This window comes from Opisthorchis viverrini, assembly GCF_000715545.1.
Source record: "Opisthorchis viverrini unplaced genomic scaffold opera_v5_829, whole genome shotgun sequence".
Taxonomy (NCBI): Eukaryota; Metazoa; Platyhelminthes; class Trematoda; order Opisthorchiida; family Opisthorchiidae; genus Opisthorchis; species Opisthorchis viverrini.
The window spans coordinates 1-15,868 of NW_008752522.1; the positions used below are offsets into that span (position 1 = coordinate 1).

At 41.0% G+C, this 15,868-nt stretch overlaps 1 protein-coding gene across 1 annotated transcript; it reads left to right on the forward strand.

The window, feature by feature from the left end:
- Nucleotides 1-1,376: 1,376 nt before the first annotated feature.
- On the forward strand, nucleotides 1,377-15,616 carry T265_15751 (hypothetical protein; the record flags this gene model as incomplete). Its single annotated transcript, XM_009179068.1, has 3 exons — nucleotides 1,377-1,479; nucleotides 5,378-5,714; nucleotides 15,451-15,616. Coding segments are annotated over 3 exons (606 nt in total), but the record flags the coding sequence as incomplete, so codon positions are not given.
- Between the last annotated feature and the right edge of the window lie 252 nt (nucleotides 15,617-15,868).

Consider the following 15,868-nt stretch of genomic DNA (forward strand, 5'->3'; position numbering starts at 1 on the left):
CAGCAGATGGAAGGCAAATAGCTGTGGACTAAGCGTCGTTCTAAGTCAAACTCAGTATACTAGTTAAAACTAGTAGGGGCATAAGCTTCTCGTAAAGAATCTTTTCAACGTTTCAGGAGACAGAAGTCCTACCACATTTTTTATTCACCACGCTTCGTTCGAAATACGGATAACTCGTCCAGTCGTCTCTAAGAATTCATGGACCAGATCCGGAATAATCCAAAACAGCACCGTATGAAAACAGATTAACTGATGCGTTTGACCACGTTTTGCTTACTTTGTTTATATCCCTTGAAGATGGGTAACTTTGTACGGAAATTGTAGTCATATTTAACGTGTACGGTTAGGATATTCTGTCGCCAACAACTACAGAGTCTTCTTGTTATACGTATAAATGATACGAAATAAGCCCGATAGGAATGCAGTTAAACGAATTAAGAGTGGGTCCATGTGAAATTCATTTAGCCTCACCACACAACTCAATATAGTGGACAGAAGTGCATTTCAGCTTTCGGACAGTAGTACTAATCGATTTGACAAACGGCGATCAGACAGCAATCCACCGAATACACATTTCGCCCATGATGTAGGTAAGGTTAGGCTCATGGTAGTGCAAATGGCTCCCTCCTGACAATTTCATGCGTTGGTTAGTCTTATAAATTATGCTCGTTCAAATGTGAGGTACAGTATAATAAGAATAATAATTACTGAAACGGCCAGAGAGCATTACAAGACAAGCAGTGTCGCAAATCTTCAACTGAGGTAGACAGTTTATGCGGCTTTGTGATCCCAGTCTAGTTGCCTGAGGACAAGGACAAAACAACATTCTCTTAGATCACTCTTGTGAAACATGAGTAATTTTTCCCAGCAATCCAAAGAGGACGTAAGNCAGCAGATGGAAGGCAAATAGCTGTGGACCAAGCGTCGTTCTAAGTCAAACTCAGTATAATAGTTAAAACTAGTAGGGGCATAAACGTCTCGTAAAGAATCTTTTCAACATTTCAGGAGACAGAAGTCCTACCACATTTTTTATTCACCACGCTTCGTTCGAAATACGGATAACTCGTCCAGTCGTCTCTAAGAATTCATGGACCAGATCCGGAATAATCCAAAACAGCACCGTATGAAAACAGATTAACTGATGCGTTTGACCACGTTTTGCTTACTTTGTTTATATCCCTTGAAGATGGGTAACTTTGTACGGAAATTGTAGTCATATTTAACGTGTACGGTTAGGATATTCTGTCGCCAACAACTACAGAGTCTTCTTGTTATACGTATAAATGATACGAAATAAGCCCGATAGGATGGCAGTTAAACGAATTAGGTGTGGGGCCATGTGAAATTCATTTAGCCTCATCATACAATTCGATTTAATGGACAGAAGTGCATTTCAGCTTTCGGACAGTAGTACTAATCGATTTGACAAACGGCGATCAGACAGCAATCCACCGAATACACATTTCGCCCATGATGTAGGTAAGGTTAGGCTCATGGTAGTGCAAATGGCTCCCTCCTGACAATTTCATGCGTTGGTTAGTCTTATAAATTATGCTCGTTCAAATGTGAGGTACAGTATAATAAGAATAATAATTACTGAAACGGCCAGAGAGCATTACAAGACAAGCAGTGTCGCAAATCTTCAACTGAGGTAGACAGTTTATGCGGCTTTGTGATCCCAGTCTAGTTGCCTGAGGACAAGGACAAAACAACATTCTCTCAGATCATGAGAGAGATCATGAGTAATTTTTCCCAGCAATCCAAAGAGGACGTAAGCATCCGGACAGATTATTTCAAACAGCTTCCGTGTTTCACTGGTTAGGGCGCTCGTGCTTATGACAAAAAAATGAAACAATGTTTTCAAAACTACCGTTCAAATATGGATATATCACTACTGAAATATACCGAGGATTGAAATCCTGTCCTAGCAGTTAATAGCCATCCTAGGTACTGTGTACACACCTCTACCCTAAAAGAGTCAGTGTGCCTGAGCAGAAGCTCTACGCCACTTTACCTGCAAACCAAATGAGCCTGTCATCCGCTGTCTTGATGCGAATTTCCCGAAGTGACAGAGACAACAGCTCAAAGGACTGGGGTAGGGAAGCGCTATTCGAGTACAGGCACAGACAGGCCACATCTCAGTTCATTCTGCTGCATGAGCTCAGCCCTGTAAGTTTAGCCGTCGTCGAGTTGACTTAGCAGACAACTGCAGTTCAGCAGGTATTCCAAAAACACGCCGTGGTGGTCAGTGTGCATTGCTGTGAACTTTGGATCTGAACAACGAATCTCTGTTTGTTTCACTATTTCATGCCACCCTAATCTTTCACCTTTGATGCTACCACCGTGGCCTGTAGGAGTTAATCGGAGGTATCTTCAAAGCTCTTATTCCGCAGTTTATCTTTTTTCCGGTCTTTGGAATCCTATAAATAAATGCATGTTATGGTGTGCAACTAATATACTTAGTTGGATATCAGCAAACTGGAATATTGTCAGAATAGCTATTGCAGAAATAAATTGTTGCACTGACTATGCAGAAAACATTTTTTAAGAGGGAAAATGTGGGTTTATTTGCTTAACTTGCCCTATTATTTGCCTTAATTAATTAATTAATTCGAAATTCGAATCTTGTTATCTCGCTTTTATCTGCCTCTTTCTTACCTCCCTCTCAACCTTCTTACGTCAACTATCACGACCTTTTTAGCAAAAGAATGAGTGAGTCGCCTTTGCGTCAATACAGATATAATACACTTGTGATGCTCAAATGCAAGATGGAAATTACGCATATATATAAAATCGGGTTAACAAAGATGTCGAAAGGACAGGAAATTTTTACGATAAAGCAGGCCCTGCAATACTGAAACCAGAAACGATACGAGGAATCACAGGAACATACAATGGGTGAATTAGGCTAGAAGGGTATCCACCAAACTTCTCGCTTGACCTGAATGCCTATTTAAAAGGCAAGAGGTTTTATCACGCGCTGTCCACTAGTTTTTGGTATAAGACGGCTTCGGACAAGCGTGCAGTGATGTATTCCAAGGCTGAAAAATTGGTGCGTCTCATTTACTCCAACTGGAAAAGTGCCGTGTTTGTAAACCACCGACCATAACTGAATACCTAATATCGATATCCATTTTTAAAGTCATGGGTGGAGGTCACGACCCCCCAAGAGTGACCCTTTGGGGGTAGGCAATCTCTCAGGAGGTCAGAAAAACGCCTCATCAAATAAAGTATAGTAATCCCTTGGAAAAGACTAGGAGGAAGGGAGACGTCTTGGGTATTTCAACTGGAGGCCTGTGGTTGGAGTGTTTCACTGAACTGTGGTTAACGGAAAGCTCTGTCATGGTCTCTCCAAGGTAGTGGCCCATATTCCAAGGAAATTTCGATAAGGATTACTATGATGAAATCACCACAAAAATAAACGGATAAATTAGGTCAGTGCGCTAATGCACTCATGGTGTCCCCCCTTTGGGTCACTACTACGAACGAGTGATACCGTCAGGAAGTGTTAACTTGGGATTGATTAATCTAGAGTTTACAGTTAGATTGATTCTATGTATAGTGAAACAGACCCAACAGACTGCTTATTAAGTCCTGTTTGGTGCTGTAACATATTCACTGTAACATTCGTTGTGACTTTGTATGCACCAGTCCTAACCTTCTGGGAACCATTTGTGCGGTGAGAATCATAATCCAGCTTGACGAACTTTCTTTAACTCAAACCCAGTTCCGAATACAACTAGATCAGTTCACATTCAATTCTTGTCCCCCTCCGAAAGCTTCATGCTAGTTCAAGGATGAAAACCGTGGGTGCACAAATCAGAAGCTCAGAAAGCTTAGGAGCTGACAGAATTCTTATCCATGATGTCTACAACGGGAGTAGTCGAAATAGAATCAAGGAAATATCGCAGCGCAGCTTTAATGGTCAAACGTCAGAATTTGAGAAGCTGCTACTGTTGCCACGTTAAGATAAAACAGAAAGAATGTCCGCAAGCAGTTTACCATCAGAGGTTGGATAATACTCATCATTCTAGTTTGTATTTACTTGTTTCCTATTTAAAATCGGTAAAAGGCTTCCGAAAATTTCCCGTGCTAATTAAGGGGAGGGAAAGAGTGGTTAAATATCCATAACAACCTCATATCAGCGACAGTTTTGTGACCGAACACGGAGATCCTTTTGATTGTCTCCATCCACTGCTAATAAAAGGAATGGAGGCCAGTGGGTTTGCCATTAAAAAGCCAACGCCTACTCTTGGTTTGTGTTCATTCAGAAACATGATGCTTGTTTGGCCTTTGAGTCGTCACTAAAAGCTACTTGTTTTCGATATTGGTAGTGAACGCAGTTCTTGAACAAACTGTGCAAACATGACGATTTCTAGCAGAGATTCCTGAGAGAGGACGCAAGTACAAGTGACTGAAGAAAACTCACTACACAGTAAACAGGTGGAGTGTCACCAGCCAACGATAAAACACAAAAGATTCAAAACAGCAACTTATCACTTTGTCTCCAGGGTTGAAAATAGGCGCGACCGATACACGACATGAAGAGTCGTGAAATAGCACCAAAAAAAGAGATGGAATTCCATCAGAATCCTGATACCTATATCAAAAAATGTAACTTTGAGTCAGCTACGGTGGAATTCTGACTGAATAAGGACCGACTCTAAAAGTGCTGTGCATCCCGGCCTTCAAGTATTGATGAAGTCGAAGCATACACACTTCTTTCCATACGCCCACGTACTCACCCATGTCTGTTAATCAATGGCAAAGAGGTAATATGGGTTTGTTGCAAAACCTGAGAACACGTTGCAAATCTACCAGGTGACACATGCACAACCTATTTGATGAACATTAATATACGCCAGATATTTTAGATGACGACTAATTACGCTGCATCATTCAGTTAGCATCTCAAAAGTACCAGTTTTTATTTTACTCGGTGACACTTTCAACAGCAAATTCTTTGATTTTAATTATTTTTGTAACATCACTTCGATTACTTTTGCATACGCAAGCTAATAAAAATTTCTCTCTTTACATACACTTAAAGGACGCTACCTGTGAGCAAATTTGATGACTCAGACAATAAAATTGTCTACACATAGCTAAGCTCGGTTCATTTCTTCGCATAATCACCAGTAAAAAAGCCGAAAGCGATGGACACACGAACCCAAGTATTACGTATATTCGCTAATCACTGTCATACTGATGAAGAAGTTCCCACTAATAATTGTCTTTCTTGACAGGTTCTTTTTACCGCACTTTTGAATCTTTTCGTCCAGTGCATCACGCCACTAAGTGGTCGCATTATTTGGGCATCTTCAGTTGAACAGCTGATTTCCCAGCATATCATCACATTTTAATTTTATCTCCAAAGGTACAACACTAATGCGCGTTTTGTTAGATGTGCACCCATGGATACACTGTGGTCCCGAAGGCATGGTTATAAAGCCCATTCTAGAAATTCGACACCGTACGCCTTCGTTACATGTGAACTCGTCCACAGAGTCGGGAATCCCTCCAGATCTGCTTGACTGGGCCACTGCTCAATACATCCGTCAGATCGCTGAAGGAATGGGACCACCGGCGAGAATTTTGTGTTACAAACGACCAGAGGTACTTCTTTATATGGAATATCTGGCGCGCATATTTCTCGACTCTCAATTTGTGGTTATGCTGAGAGATGGGCGAGCCGTCGCAGTTTCTAATGAGAGGTTAGTTTCAGTATTCAGGGAATTGTTAGTACACTCCTTAATTCATCTCAAATTTATCGCAAAAGTGCACATACATTACAAACGTCATATCTAATCAAACTTTTAGTCTGTACTTTCAATTAGATAGATATTAGATCAGATATTTTTTGTTGTTTACATTGGGTTTTGCCACGAAGTGTATATTATATTTTCAATGGATGGCACATTACACGTAATATTTTGATGAAACGTATTTCGATCGGTTCAAAAACAGTGAACCACCAACCCTGAAATTTTCCTCGATCTACAAATTCATACATAGGAGATCAAATCAACGGCCAATGAATATTGGAATAATACTGATTTGATGGTAACACCCGGAATGTCACTTAGATAAAAAGGAGATCGCATGACGCTTATTATCAGAAAATTCAAACTCCATACAGTTCCACCTTATTTATTTACCTATTTCTAGTTTATCATTATGGCTTCAATGTCAGACAGGTAACTCATGATGGGATCAAACTTGCCACATCATCGTAATCTGTCCCTTTTTGATAGAACGAGTGAAAGAACCAAGCAGACTAGGAGGAGAAAACAAAACAAAGCACAAGAATAAAAATATCTTTTACGGATTAAACATCTCCTGATGAGCACTGTAATTCCCCATTACTCTAGCTCTCTCACACTGACTTTTAAGATATTGTTAAGTAAAAACGGTCACACTTCACTGATTAATTGGATCCAGTGAGAACAAGGCTTTGCTTTTAGGTGATAGATAAAATAGTTCAGGTGCATACATGGTTATTTTCACAAACCCTTGGGCACCCTAATGTTTTTGCACCATCCTATCCTAGTCTGAGCAGGACATTTCGTCACCTGTGGTAAATGGTTATGAATGTGGTATGCGTGTGCAGGGGGACGCAGCACAAAAAGCTGTAGAAGAGAATGAACCTGTGTGAGTGGGTAGATCATCTAAGACGCGTAGGGTAATTGGATTCTGCAAAATTGTTCTGGAATTTCGGCAGTACCCGTCGCGGGAAATGGTACCCACATGGGATCAACAGCAATGCAATAATTGAACAGAAGTAGATGATCCCGTCAGCGTCCTGTCTCCAGAGCGAATTGGGTCCTTGAGCTACGTCTCATTAACTAAATCTTGTTCTGTCGCTCCTGGGGGATTGCAAATATATCACACAAGCGATAGACCTGTGGTTTCACACTGTACATAGACTTGCTTTTGACTATTAAACCCTGAAAGACTAATCGATAGAGAACAGATAATTGAGTGTTTTTCAGCCACATTGGAAGGGCTATTGATCAGATCTGATACAACATGACACCATGGTTAGTATGGCGAATCGTCTGATCTCATCAGCACCGCTACGCGTGTCACGAAACATCATTATGAAAGCCTGATTCAGTGACTCATTGCAAATTATTAATCGTAGAAGTGTGTCGGAATAAAATATAGTATATGTTAAACAGATTAAAGAGCAGAATAAATTTACTTTGGGGAGAAGTTATCTCGAATATAATAACTTTCTTTCCTGCTGTAGGTGGAGAGAAGGTGTATAGAAACTTTTATATATTGTGATACAGGAGGCCTATATTATGTCCACATAGCAGATGTATGAGCACAGATGATGAGCACAGGATAATCAGATAGGCCACATCATTGAAAAGCCAGACAAGATATCGACATTCCAGCTGGCAATTTTTAATATTCCTTCCGGAAAGATCCATGAGCAGTGGCCATATTCGTAGAAGATCTGGTGTAGATGCTCATGGATTCTACAGCGGTGATTTTTCCGTACCGATCTGCACTGACTGGCATCCGTTTATCGGACGCACATGAGCATTGCATTAGCGCCCTTTTAAACCTAATCAATGGAAGATATGGACTGACTAAATACTAGTTAGCTTTTGATGGCACTCTCCATTCTCATAGAAGATGAAATCGAAAACGAAGTAAAACTTCTAAAATGGAACAAGGTATACGGCATTGACCGTCTCTTTCTGTCTTTTTTAAGGATGAAGGATAAATCACGTAGGGCGCTTTGGAAGCAAATGAAGTACCTGGGGCATTAGTGGCATACTCTGAACTCCCACTGTTTAAAAAGACATTAGATCCAGATCTGAGAATCATCGATGCATCAGTTCGGCACTTTCGCCTCTGAGTAGCTCATGGGTGTCATTTTGTCATTCTACGCAGAATTAGTGACTCTGCGAGAGGTAGAGTTGCAGAGACTAGGCAGGGTTCGGTCCATATTTCGAATGCTTCAACCATACCTTTACCCTGAAACAAGTCCTTAAAGGCCACTTCAAAGGTGTACCGAAAACTTTTACCACACTGCACCAATCCTTATACTTCAATACCCTTTGGCTTGTGAAAGTCTACAGAGAGTATTCCTCTGCAATCATCGCTGAAAGGTAGTGTCCTTTGCCCTTTGTCACCCGTCCCTTTCAACTCGGTAGTCAAAGAAACCTTTGGTATATCTCCAACCTCTGAGGTGGAACTTCCTCCCGAAAAAATCCTAAGTACCTGAAGCATGCGGAAAGTGTTGTGCTACTTTGTTCCGGGTGCAAATGGTGTTACCGTGCTATTCAGTATGTACTTTGCGCCCGCAAAGTGTAAAGTTCTGTCAAAATGTTTGATGCTTGCACAACATCCTGCTTTACTGTAACTTTGACATCTCCAGATCTATGTGACAAGCTTGCCGGTTAAAGACAGAGTCCACAGCATTTACCACGTGCAACGTTGCCTTACGCGTTTGAAGCTTGACCACAGTTCCCCGAACAAAAACGAATTTTCCCAATCCTCGGCCATTGATGACTTTGAAGTTGTGCTCCCGTCTCATGCGAACATCGGATTAGGAAGGTCGGAGCACGAAGAATTGATTCGGCTGCACCAGGTAGGCTGGATTGACTGTGCTACACATGCCAGTTAGTCGGCTGCTTCGTCTTACACTTTTCCCGAGGCAGATTTCGAATGTATGATACCATAAGTTGCATGTCGCATAATCTAAGGGGAGAGCATGAACTACATAGCGTGGCTGGTTGGTTGGTTTTGGTTGCTAGAGAGCTTTAGCTAGCTTGCAACACCCGTGGAGGAGACAATAGCCCGATAAAATTGCAGGCAGCAAGCAAGTAACTTTACGGGATGTTTCTTTGCGGGTGCAAAAGTTTGCCTGTCGTTGGGTCTACAAAGTAAGATGGCTGCCGGCGATGACTACGCCTGTCGTTGGGTCTACAAAGTAAGATGGCTGCCGGCACGCGATGACTACTCTGTAGGCAGCATCCGTGCGGTGGCAACTCCAATGTTGATAATGCGTAAATAATAGGCAAGTGAAAAATGCAGGCTCACTAAAGGTTATTCCTGGGGGCAACTAACCTGACATAGACAAGTCCTAAAGATACAGCCTAACCAACACCCCAGAGAGTTTTTGCTTGTTCTAACAGGACTATAATGGAAGAAAAGGTGGAAAACGAATAACATAGGGAAGTTTTATGGGAAAAATGCTTCCAAGAACTGTCAGCAGTTAGAGATTTATGGCTCGCAGCCAAGATACGACGGAATCTGTCACATAGTCAAAAACCCAGTTTAAGTAGCCATCCTGTGCCTTTCTTTTACTCACAACGACTTGAATCTGAATCTACATGTTTGCTTATACATATTCCACAAGTTAATTAGTTTTTTTATAAAAAAAACTTATATTCCGTCTTTTTGAACGACTCAGAAGTTCCAGATACGGTTTCATCCTGCAAGTCAGATCTATTTATACTGAACTACGGAAGGAGCTTATACGGCTCTTCCTTAAGAACCGTCAGCAATGCAGGTCACATAGCTGTTTGGGTTGGATCCACAACCGTAGCTCAGCGCAACGCCACTTATTCATGGATGTGAATAACCTGCAGTTGACAGGGTACACCGATAAGGTCACATTATAGGAAATGTGACCACACAAAAGTTCAGCGTGAATATTTTTTAACTTCTATAGAGTTCAGCTATTCTGACATTAGTTCCGTTAATGAGCAAGATATATATATATATATGCAATAGTAACCGTACAGCTGTAATATCCTTTTGGAGCCTAGCTAGCAAGCCAGTAGGGGGGCGGGAGGGCGAAGATACTATCGGGTTGCCTAATATTAGACGGGAACAGTCGAGATCCTGGGATTTAGGTCCGAACCATGGATCTCCCGGTGAGTAACCTAGCGCCTTAACCAATTAACTTTTTGAGCTTTTATTAATGATCTGATAAAAAGTGAATTGGGGCCATTATTCACAGGCGATAATGCGAACAAAGCTGGCCGTTTGGGATACCTAAAAGACACAGAAAGACTAATTTATATTGCTTCTGCAGGACAATCGGGCGATAATGCGAACAAAGCTGGCCGTTGGGATACCTAAAAGACAGAAAGACTAATTTACATTGCTTCTGCAGGACAACGCCTGTAGATGTCAGTAAGGCATATCTTTTCTGCCTTTAGTTCAAATTCAAATGAAACGTCGAAAGCCCATTGAATACAGTAACCAGGTTCCCGTATGGCAACAGACCTAGAAGTCCAGTTGGAGTCCACGGTATTTGATCCCCTGAGTGCTGATCCTTTCTCCAAGCTTAAAAATTAGCTTGTCGAAGTTTTGACACCAATCTGTGTGGCATCAGAAGTGGCTATTGTTAGCAAGCGAACTGACAGGAGAGTATAGCACACAGCCACTTGATTAACTGCCAAGGAAAACACTTGGGCTACTAATGCCATAATGAGATTTTGAAAACGATATTCCACCCAGCCACTTTGAAGGAAGAAATGGTCGTTCAAAACGCCAGTGACTAAGTTTATTTGGTAATACTAATGTGGGCATAATCAATGATATGTTGCCCTTTGACTTCGATCAGTAAATGCTAATCCCCACCTTGTATGATTCTGATCGTTAATCAAATTAAGGTCGATATTCTTAAACCTAGATAAGCCCTTTGTTTTAACAGCTGCCAAATTCGCACCAAGGTAAGTCACGTTTTACCATTGAAACCGGAGTTACAATAAGGGCAAAATTCTGGCTTAAATGTTTAATTCTTTTCAGACATAGAGAATCATAGTGAAAATCTGAAGACATCAGGAAAAGTGTGGAACCTCCTGTCTAGCGATAATTCAAAAACAGTAAATAAATCAAGTATTCCGAGATGGCCAGGCCACTAGGAAGAGGATGGTATTCTAATGTAATTTGGGCTATAACGAAATACTGGCTTATCCACAAAATCCGTTTGTATAGCGGTTAGGCGGAATGAATCTTTAAACATCAACCCTTGATCTCAACCAAGTCACGAACTTCGGATTTCACTGGATATTTACGGGGAAGCTGATAGGCGCGATGCGATTAGGTAATAACACAGCCACGCCAATCATTCACTCAGCTGCCTGCTTTTCTACCTGTTTCAGAAATCTTCATCAGCCTTTAGAGATCCGATTACACTTTTTCAATTTAAAAAAGCAAACGGTACATTTATTACAGAGGCAATATACCGCATGAGCAATGGGGACCAAGCCTGTTATGAATATAATTGTACCTGCATAGTGGCTGTAACTCATCTTTAGACTCTTCAAACTACCCACAGAAAACAAGCCGTCTGTTCAGAAATATTCAAACTACCCGAGTAATTAGCATTGTCATAAGATGCGCGCCTAGGCTGGAACATAAGTTGACAAGTTTCATACACGTTGACGGGGGAAGTTTGTCAAGGAGAGCAAGCGCCATCACTCAAATTCGAGGCTTCACACTTCCTAGGTTCTTTATCCCTCGTCTACTATCTATTGCTATCCTCATTTGGCTGGCTGGCTTGTTCGTAAATCTCAAGTACACCCACGTGCCGGTCTGCTCAGTCAGGTCTATTGGCAAGATCGAACAACGTGGTAGGGGCGCGACCTCTCTAGACGAAAGCCAAATAAACAGACCATTTCCATCGGTCAAACCCGTCCCTTCGTATTCCAAAATTGGCGATTGTGTTTGAAAAAAGTTCTTGGCCTTGGAGGCCGATGAGCCAGCCAGAATAGAACAAATCTCATCAGAAATATCGCGAATTTCAGACTCTGCTGGAATTTGTCCACCTGCTGAATATGCTATGGATCCTCATTGTTCACCGACCATTTAGCAACAGGTGAAGCGCCATACTTAATGAAGTGTTTCGCTGAATTACCTGCTCCGATCCTTTCTTTACGTCTGTAACAAAGTTTTGGAAGAAAGTAGACACTCATAAATTATCAAAAGAAGGAGGCCATGTAGACAGGGAAGTCCTGGATCTATGTTAGATAAACGTCCACATGTGTTTGACCATAACATTTTGCAACAATAAAAATGCATGAAAATATTCAAGAAAGGGATATTTGAAGGGCTGTTTCGATCTAAATACATTTTTTGTGTTTCAGTAAAGTGGGAGCATGCTACCAGCATCTCTGACGACTGGCGCGGGTCTGCTGCACGATCTGCAGTTATCGCGCGCTCCCAAATCGAAGGCGTTGGGTTCCAGGTTGAGGAAATACAACTGCATAGCCTGCCTTGTATGAAACGTATTTCAGCTTATCTTTATCATAAAATGAGACAAGCATAGCTCCGTCCCTTTATTATAAATGTTAATACACATTGATGTGAATTTCTGTAGAATGCGCGGAAAGGTCGAATCCACGGAGGTATCCAGTTTATTTCTTCAGCTACAGTCAAACAGTTTGTTGTGAGGTAACCGGAGAAAAAGATGCATTCAAAAATTGTTTAGTGCTGAAAGTTTGTAACTACAGCTAAATGATTACTTCTGTAAAGCCTCCATATTTTCCGCAAAAGTAGACTGAGCCTTGTGTGCTGTGTTTTGGGGCAAACTAATTTTTGTAGTAATTAACAAGTTGGGCTCGTTTCAAAAAACCGCTCTTCTGTTTGCCACTCATTAGGGGCTGTAAATATCCTGAATCAATTTCGTTAATAAGCAACTGTTAGAACTTTTGATAACCTGATGAACGGTCAGTGCTCTGTTGGATCATGGTTGATTACTTAAGTTGGCGTGTTGTCCTGACTTCCTTTGAGCAGAACGTTTATGAAAGCAGGGCTGTTGCTCAATACTCCACGTATAAACAGATGAACAAAAAGTTCGACCAATGATAAGAAACAGAAATTCACTTTCTACATTGATTGGAGGCAGCGAAGTGATGACTCGTTTCGAAGCTGCTATACTAGAATTACTTTCTAACCAGGAATCTGTTAACCGTTTCAGTTGCTGGTGATGAAATTTACTGTTCCAGTTTAATTCGGTATATTCTTGGCATTTTGTCGGGTTAATGTAAACAAAACTGAATGCAGAAGAGGGTAAAGCTTATTCGTCCATATCTATTTATATACCGAATACATTTTAGACGTTTGCTTTTCTTGCATATTCAGAGGACTCCAAGCACCACCTAAGAGGTTCAAAATAAAAAAATGCAGAAATGTTGCAATTTTAAATCATTGTAATTAACCTTTCGTTTTGCAGCTCAGTTGCAAAAGTTTACATTGAATATTTCGCTCCTATCAAGGCAATGTCCATTTCGTTGTAAAATAGGGTTGTTCAGTTTGTTCTAAAAAAAATGTGGTAAACATTGCCTTTCAGAGGTCTGTCATGCTGTATCTGAAATATTAGCTCCTGCTTTGCTTATGACAACACTTGCACAGACTTACGGGACACGCTATACTGAAGCTTTAGTCTATATTAGTTATGGTTGAGGATTTTTGCTGGAGTGTTATTCAAAAAGTTACCAGTTGAAACGATTGATACAGAAACATAAAATGTGCAAGTGTACATGTTTTCAGTTATGACACGTTGGTGAATAACAAACTGCAGGTTCTCTATTTTTTAAACTCAACTCCAAATATCCTTGTAAGCAAGATTACTACTCATGCAAGTTAGACCGTACAGAACGGCTCATGTTTTAAGGAAACAAAAGCGCGGTAAAACATAGCTAAGATAAGTTTTGATCACAGCGTTGAAGAGAAATTCAGTGAGGTAATAACCCGCTTGCTTATAGTATGGGAATAAACTCAGTTCCTGCCGAACACCTTTGCTCATATGAGCAATCTTTGTGCGCACGCCACTTTATTCCGGTTTCTAATAGAAAACAGCCTGACAACATCACAAACGAGAGATTCAGCTGGGTTTCAGCTGAGTCTCTCGAAAACCAAATTTGCAAATGAGTGTATATTCGCCATTTGGGTTTATGTTATATCAGAATGCTGTCCCCGCTCCAGTGCCTACTGCCGGAAGAAGACTCGCCGACAAGGAACACAACAGCTTTAAGGCGAACAAGCGAGTGAGTGTGAAAAGTACAGGGACTCTAGCTATCTATTCGGGGAGCACTGTCTGACCTCGACCCAAGGCTGTTTGATCAGGCGTGTAGTGGAGTTCGAAGGTCCCACTAGTTTTCGGGTATTTAGGAATCTTAATTTCCTGATAGTTTACCTGTAGAACTACGAAGGTAAACGGTTTAAAAAACAATGCATGTCCCCAGATTAGCCAAACAAATGCAGATAGATTATTGGTTCCTTTTACTCACACTCGGTCACCATTAGTAAAACGATTCAACTTTTGCGTCAATTATATTTAATTGTTTTTGTTGAATTTTGGTGAGGTTTCATTCTCAGGGGTTTGGAGAAGTTTTGTCGGCCTTCATCGTTAACCTGTACCAGGTATTCTAAATTTCGTCTTCGCTTTGCACTCGAATGAGGTTGCTTTTGAAGTATCAGCTTTCAGGTCGTTGCCTCAAGAACACCACTACTAAATTCACGTCCTACAACTCTTTTCTTGGACTTAAGAATTAGGTTTAGGCTTCCTTTTCGTTGTTGCTGGTTTGTTTGCTTTTGGTCTGCTTAAGATAGATGCACTGCTCCCTACCTATGAACTTAAACAAACGCAAAAATTCGTCACAAGTGTCACAACATCAGTCTATTATTTCAGTCATCTGAATAAACCCTTAGTGAATCGTGACTACTCCTGAGTAGGTAAATTGATAAGGTTATTTTTACAAACAGGATTTTTTTCAGATCTGTCGTTTATAAAAGGTCATTATGCGAACGCTTGTCTTATTCAGTGTCACCGGCTGTTCTAATAGCCTTTGAGCGCGCTGCTGGAGCTGATCAAGTAATACACTAACTGGTTGTAACACATAACAGAGCCTTTTAAATCTTATTAATGTACCTCTAGCAAATGGTGTAAATTCTAAATCACCGTTTCCGAAAGCACAGACTACAGGTATGGGGTGATGGATGCAATTTCACTGACAAACTTATGACCAAGTGCTCGTACTCAGCCCACACAGGCAACAGACTGATGGTCCTAAGTTTGACAAGCACGTCAATACCAATGGAGACACTCACCTGGTATAGACAGTCAACGAGCTAGCGTGTCCAAAGAGGAGTAAATAATCCACCCAGTCCATACGGTTCACACAAACCCAATCACTTTCAAACAAACTGAATGCAACACATATTACGACCATTATCGATGGCGAGAGGGCAACCGAATAGTAACTGAATATTGAAGACACAACGAACCATGTAGTGCTGAAAAAGTGGAATCATCATGCTTAGCACGGTGAGGAACATATACATACGGGTATTTATTAGGAACAGTTAGTTTTTATTGCAGTACAAAGACCGCCAACATAATAATATTTGTAGTTCATGAGTCGTCGATGCAGTGGGGAAATTATTTAACTCATTTTATTCAACTTAATTTTACAGATGGGGTTCGCACACGCTTCCATACTTGTACGACACTCTGCATAGATGGATGAGGGAAAATCTTCAAATAATTAGCGCTTGCCAACGAGTCGGGCCAAAACGATGCATTATTATTCGATACGAATTGCTTGTGCTCAATCCAGAACGAGAACTAAGGGCACTAACTGGTGAGTAGTGAATCTTAGCATTTGCCCAAATCAGCATCTATTATCTCTCATTTGAAAAAGCGCCCATAAAACATGTTCAGGTGTATAACGCTATGAAGGCTGACAGAAAAGTTTCAGCAGTCAAACTACAATAATGAATCACCAGCGCGTCCAACTTCGCCAGTATGTGTGAGAAGGCAATTAGACACTTGAGTTCATCATATTTAATGTGCGTATCCTCCTGTGGGTCAGCTGCAAAGACTGCGGGACTT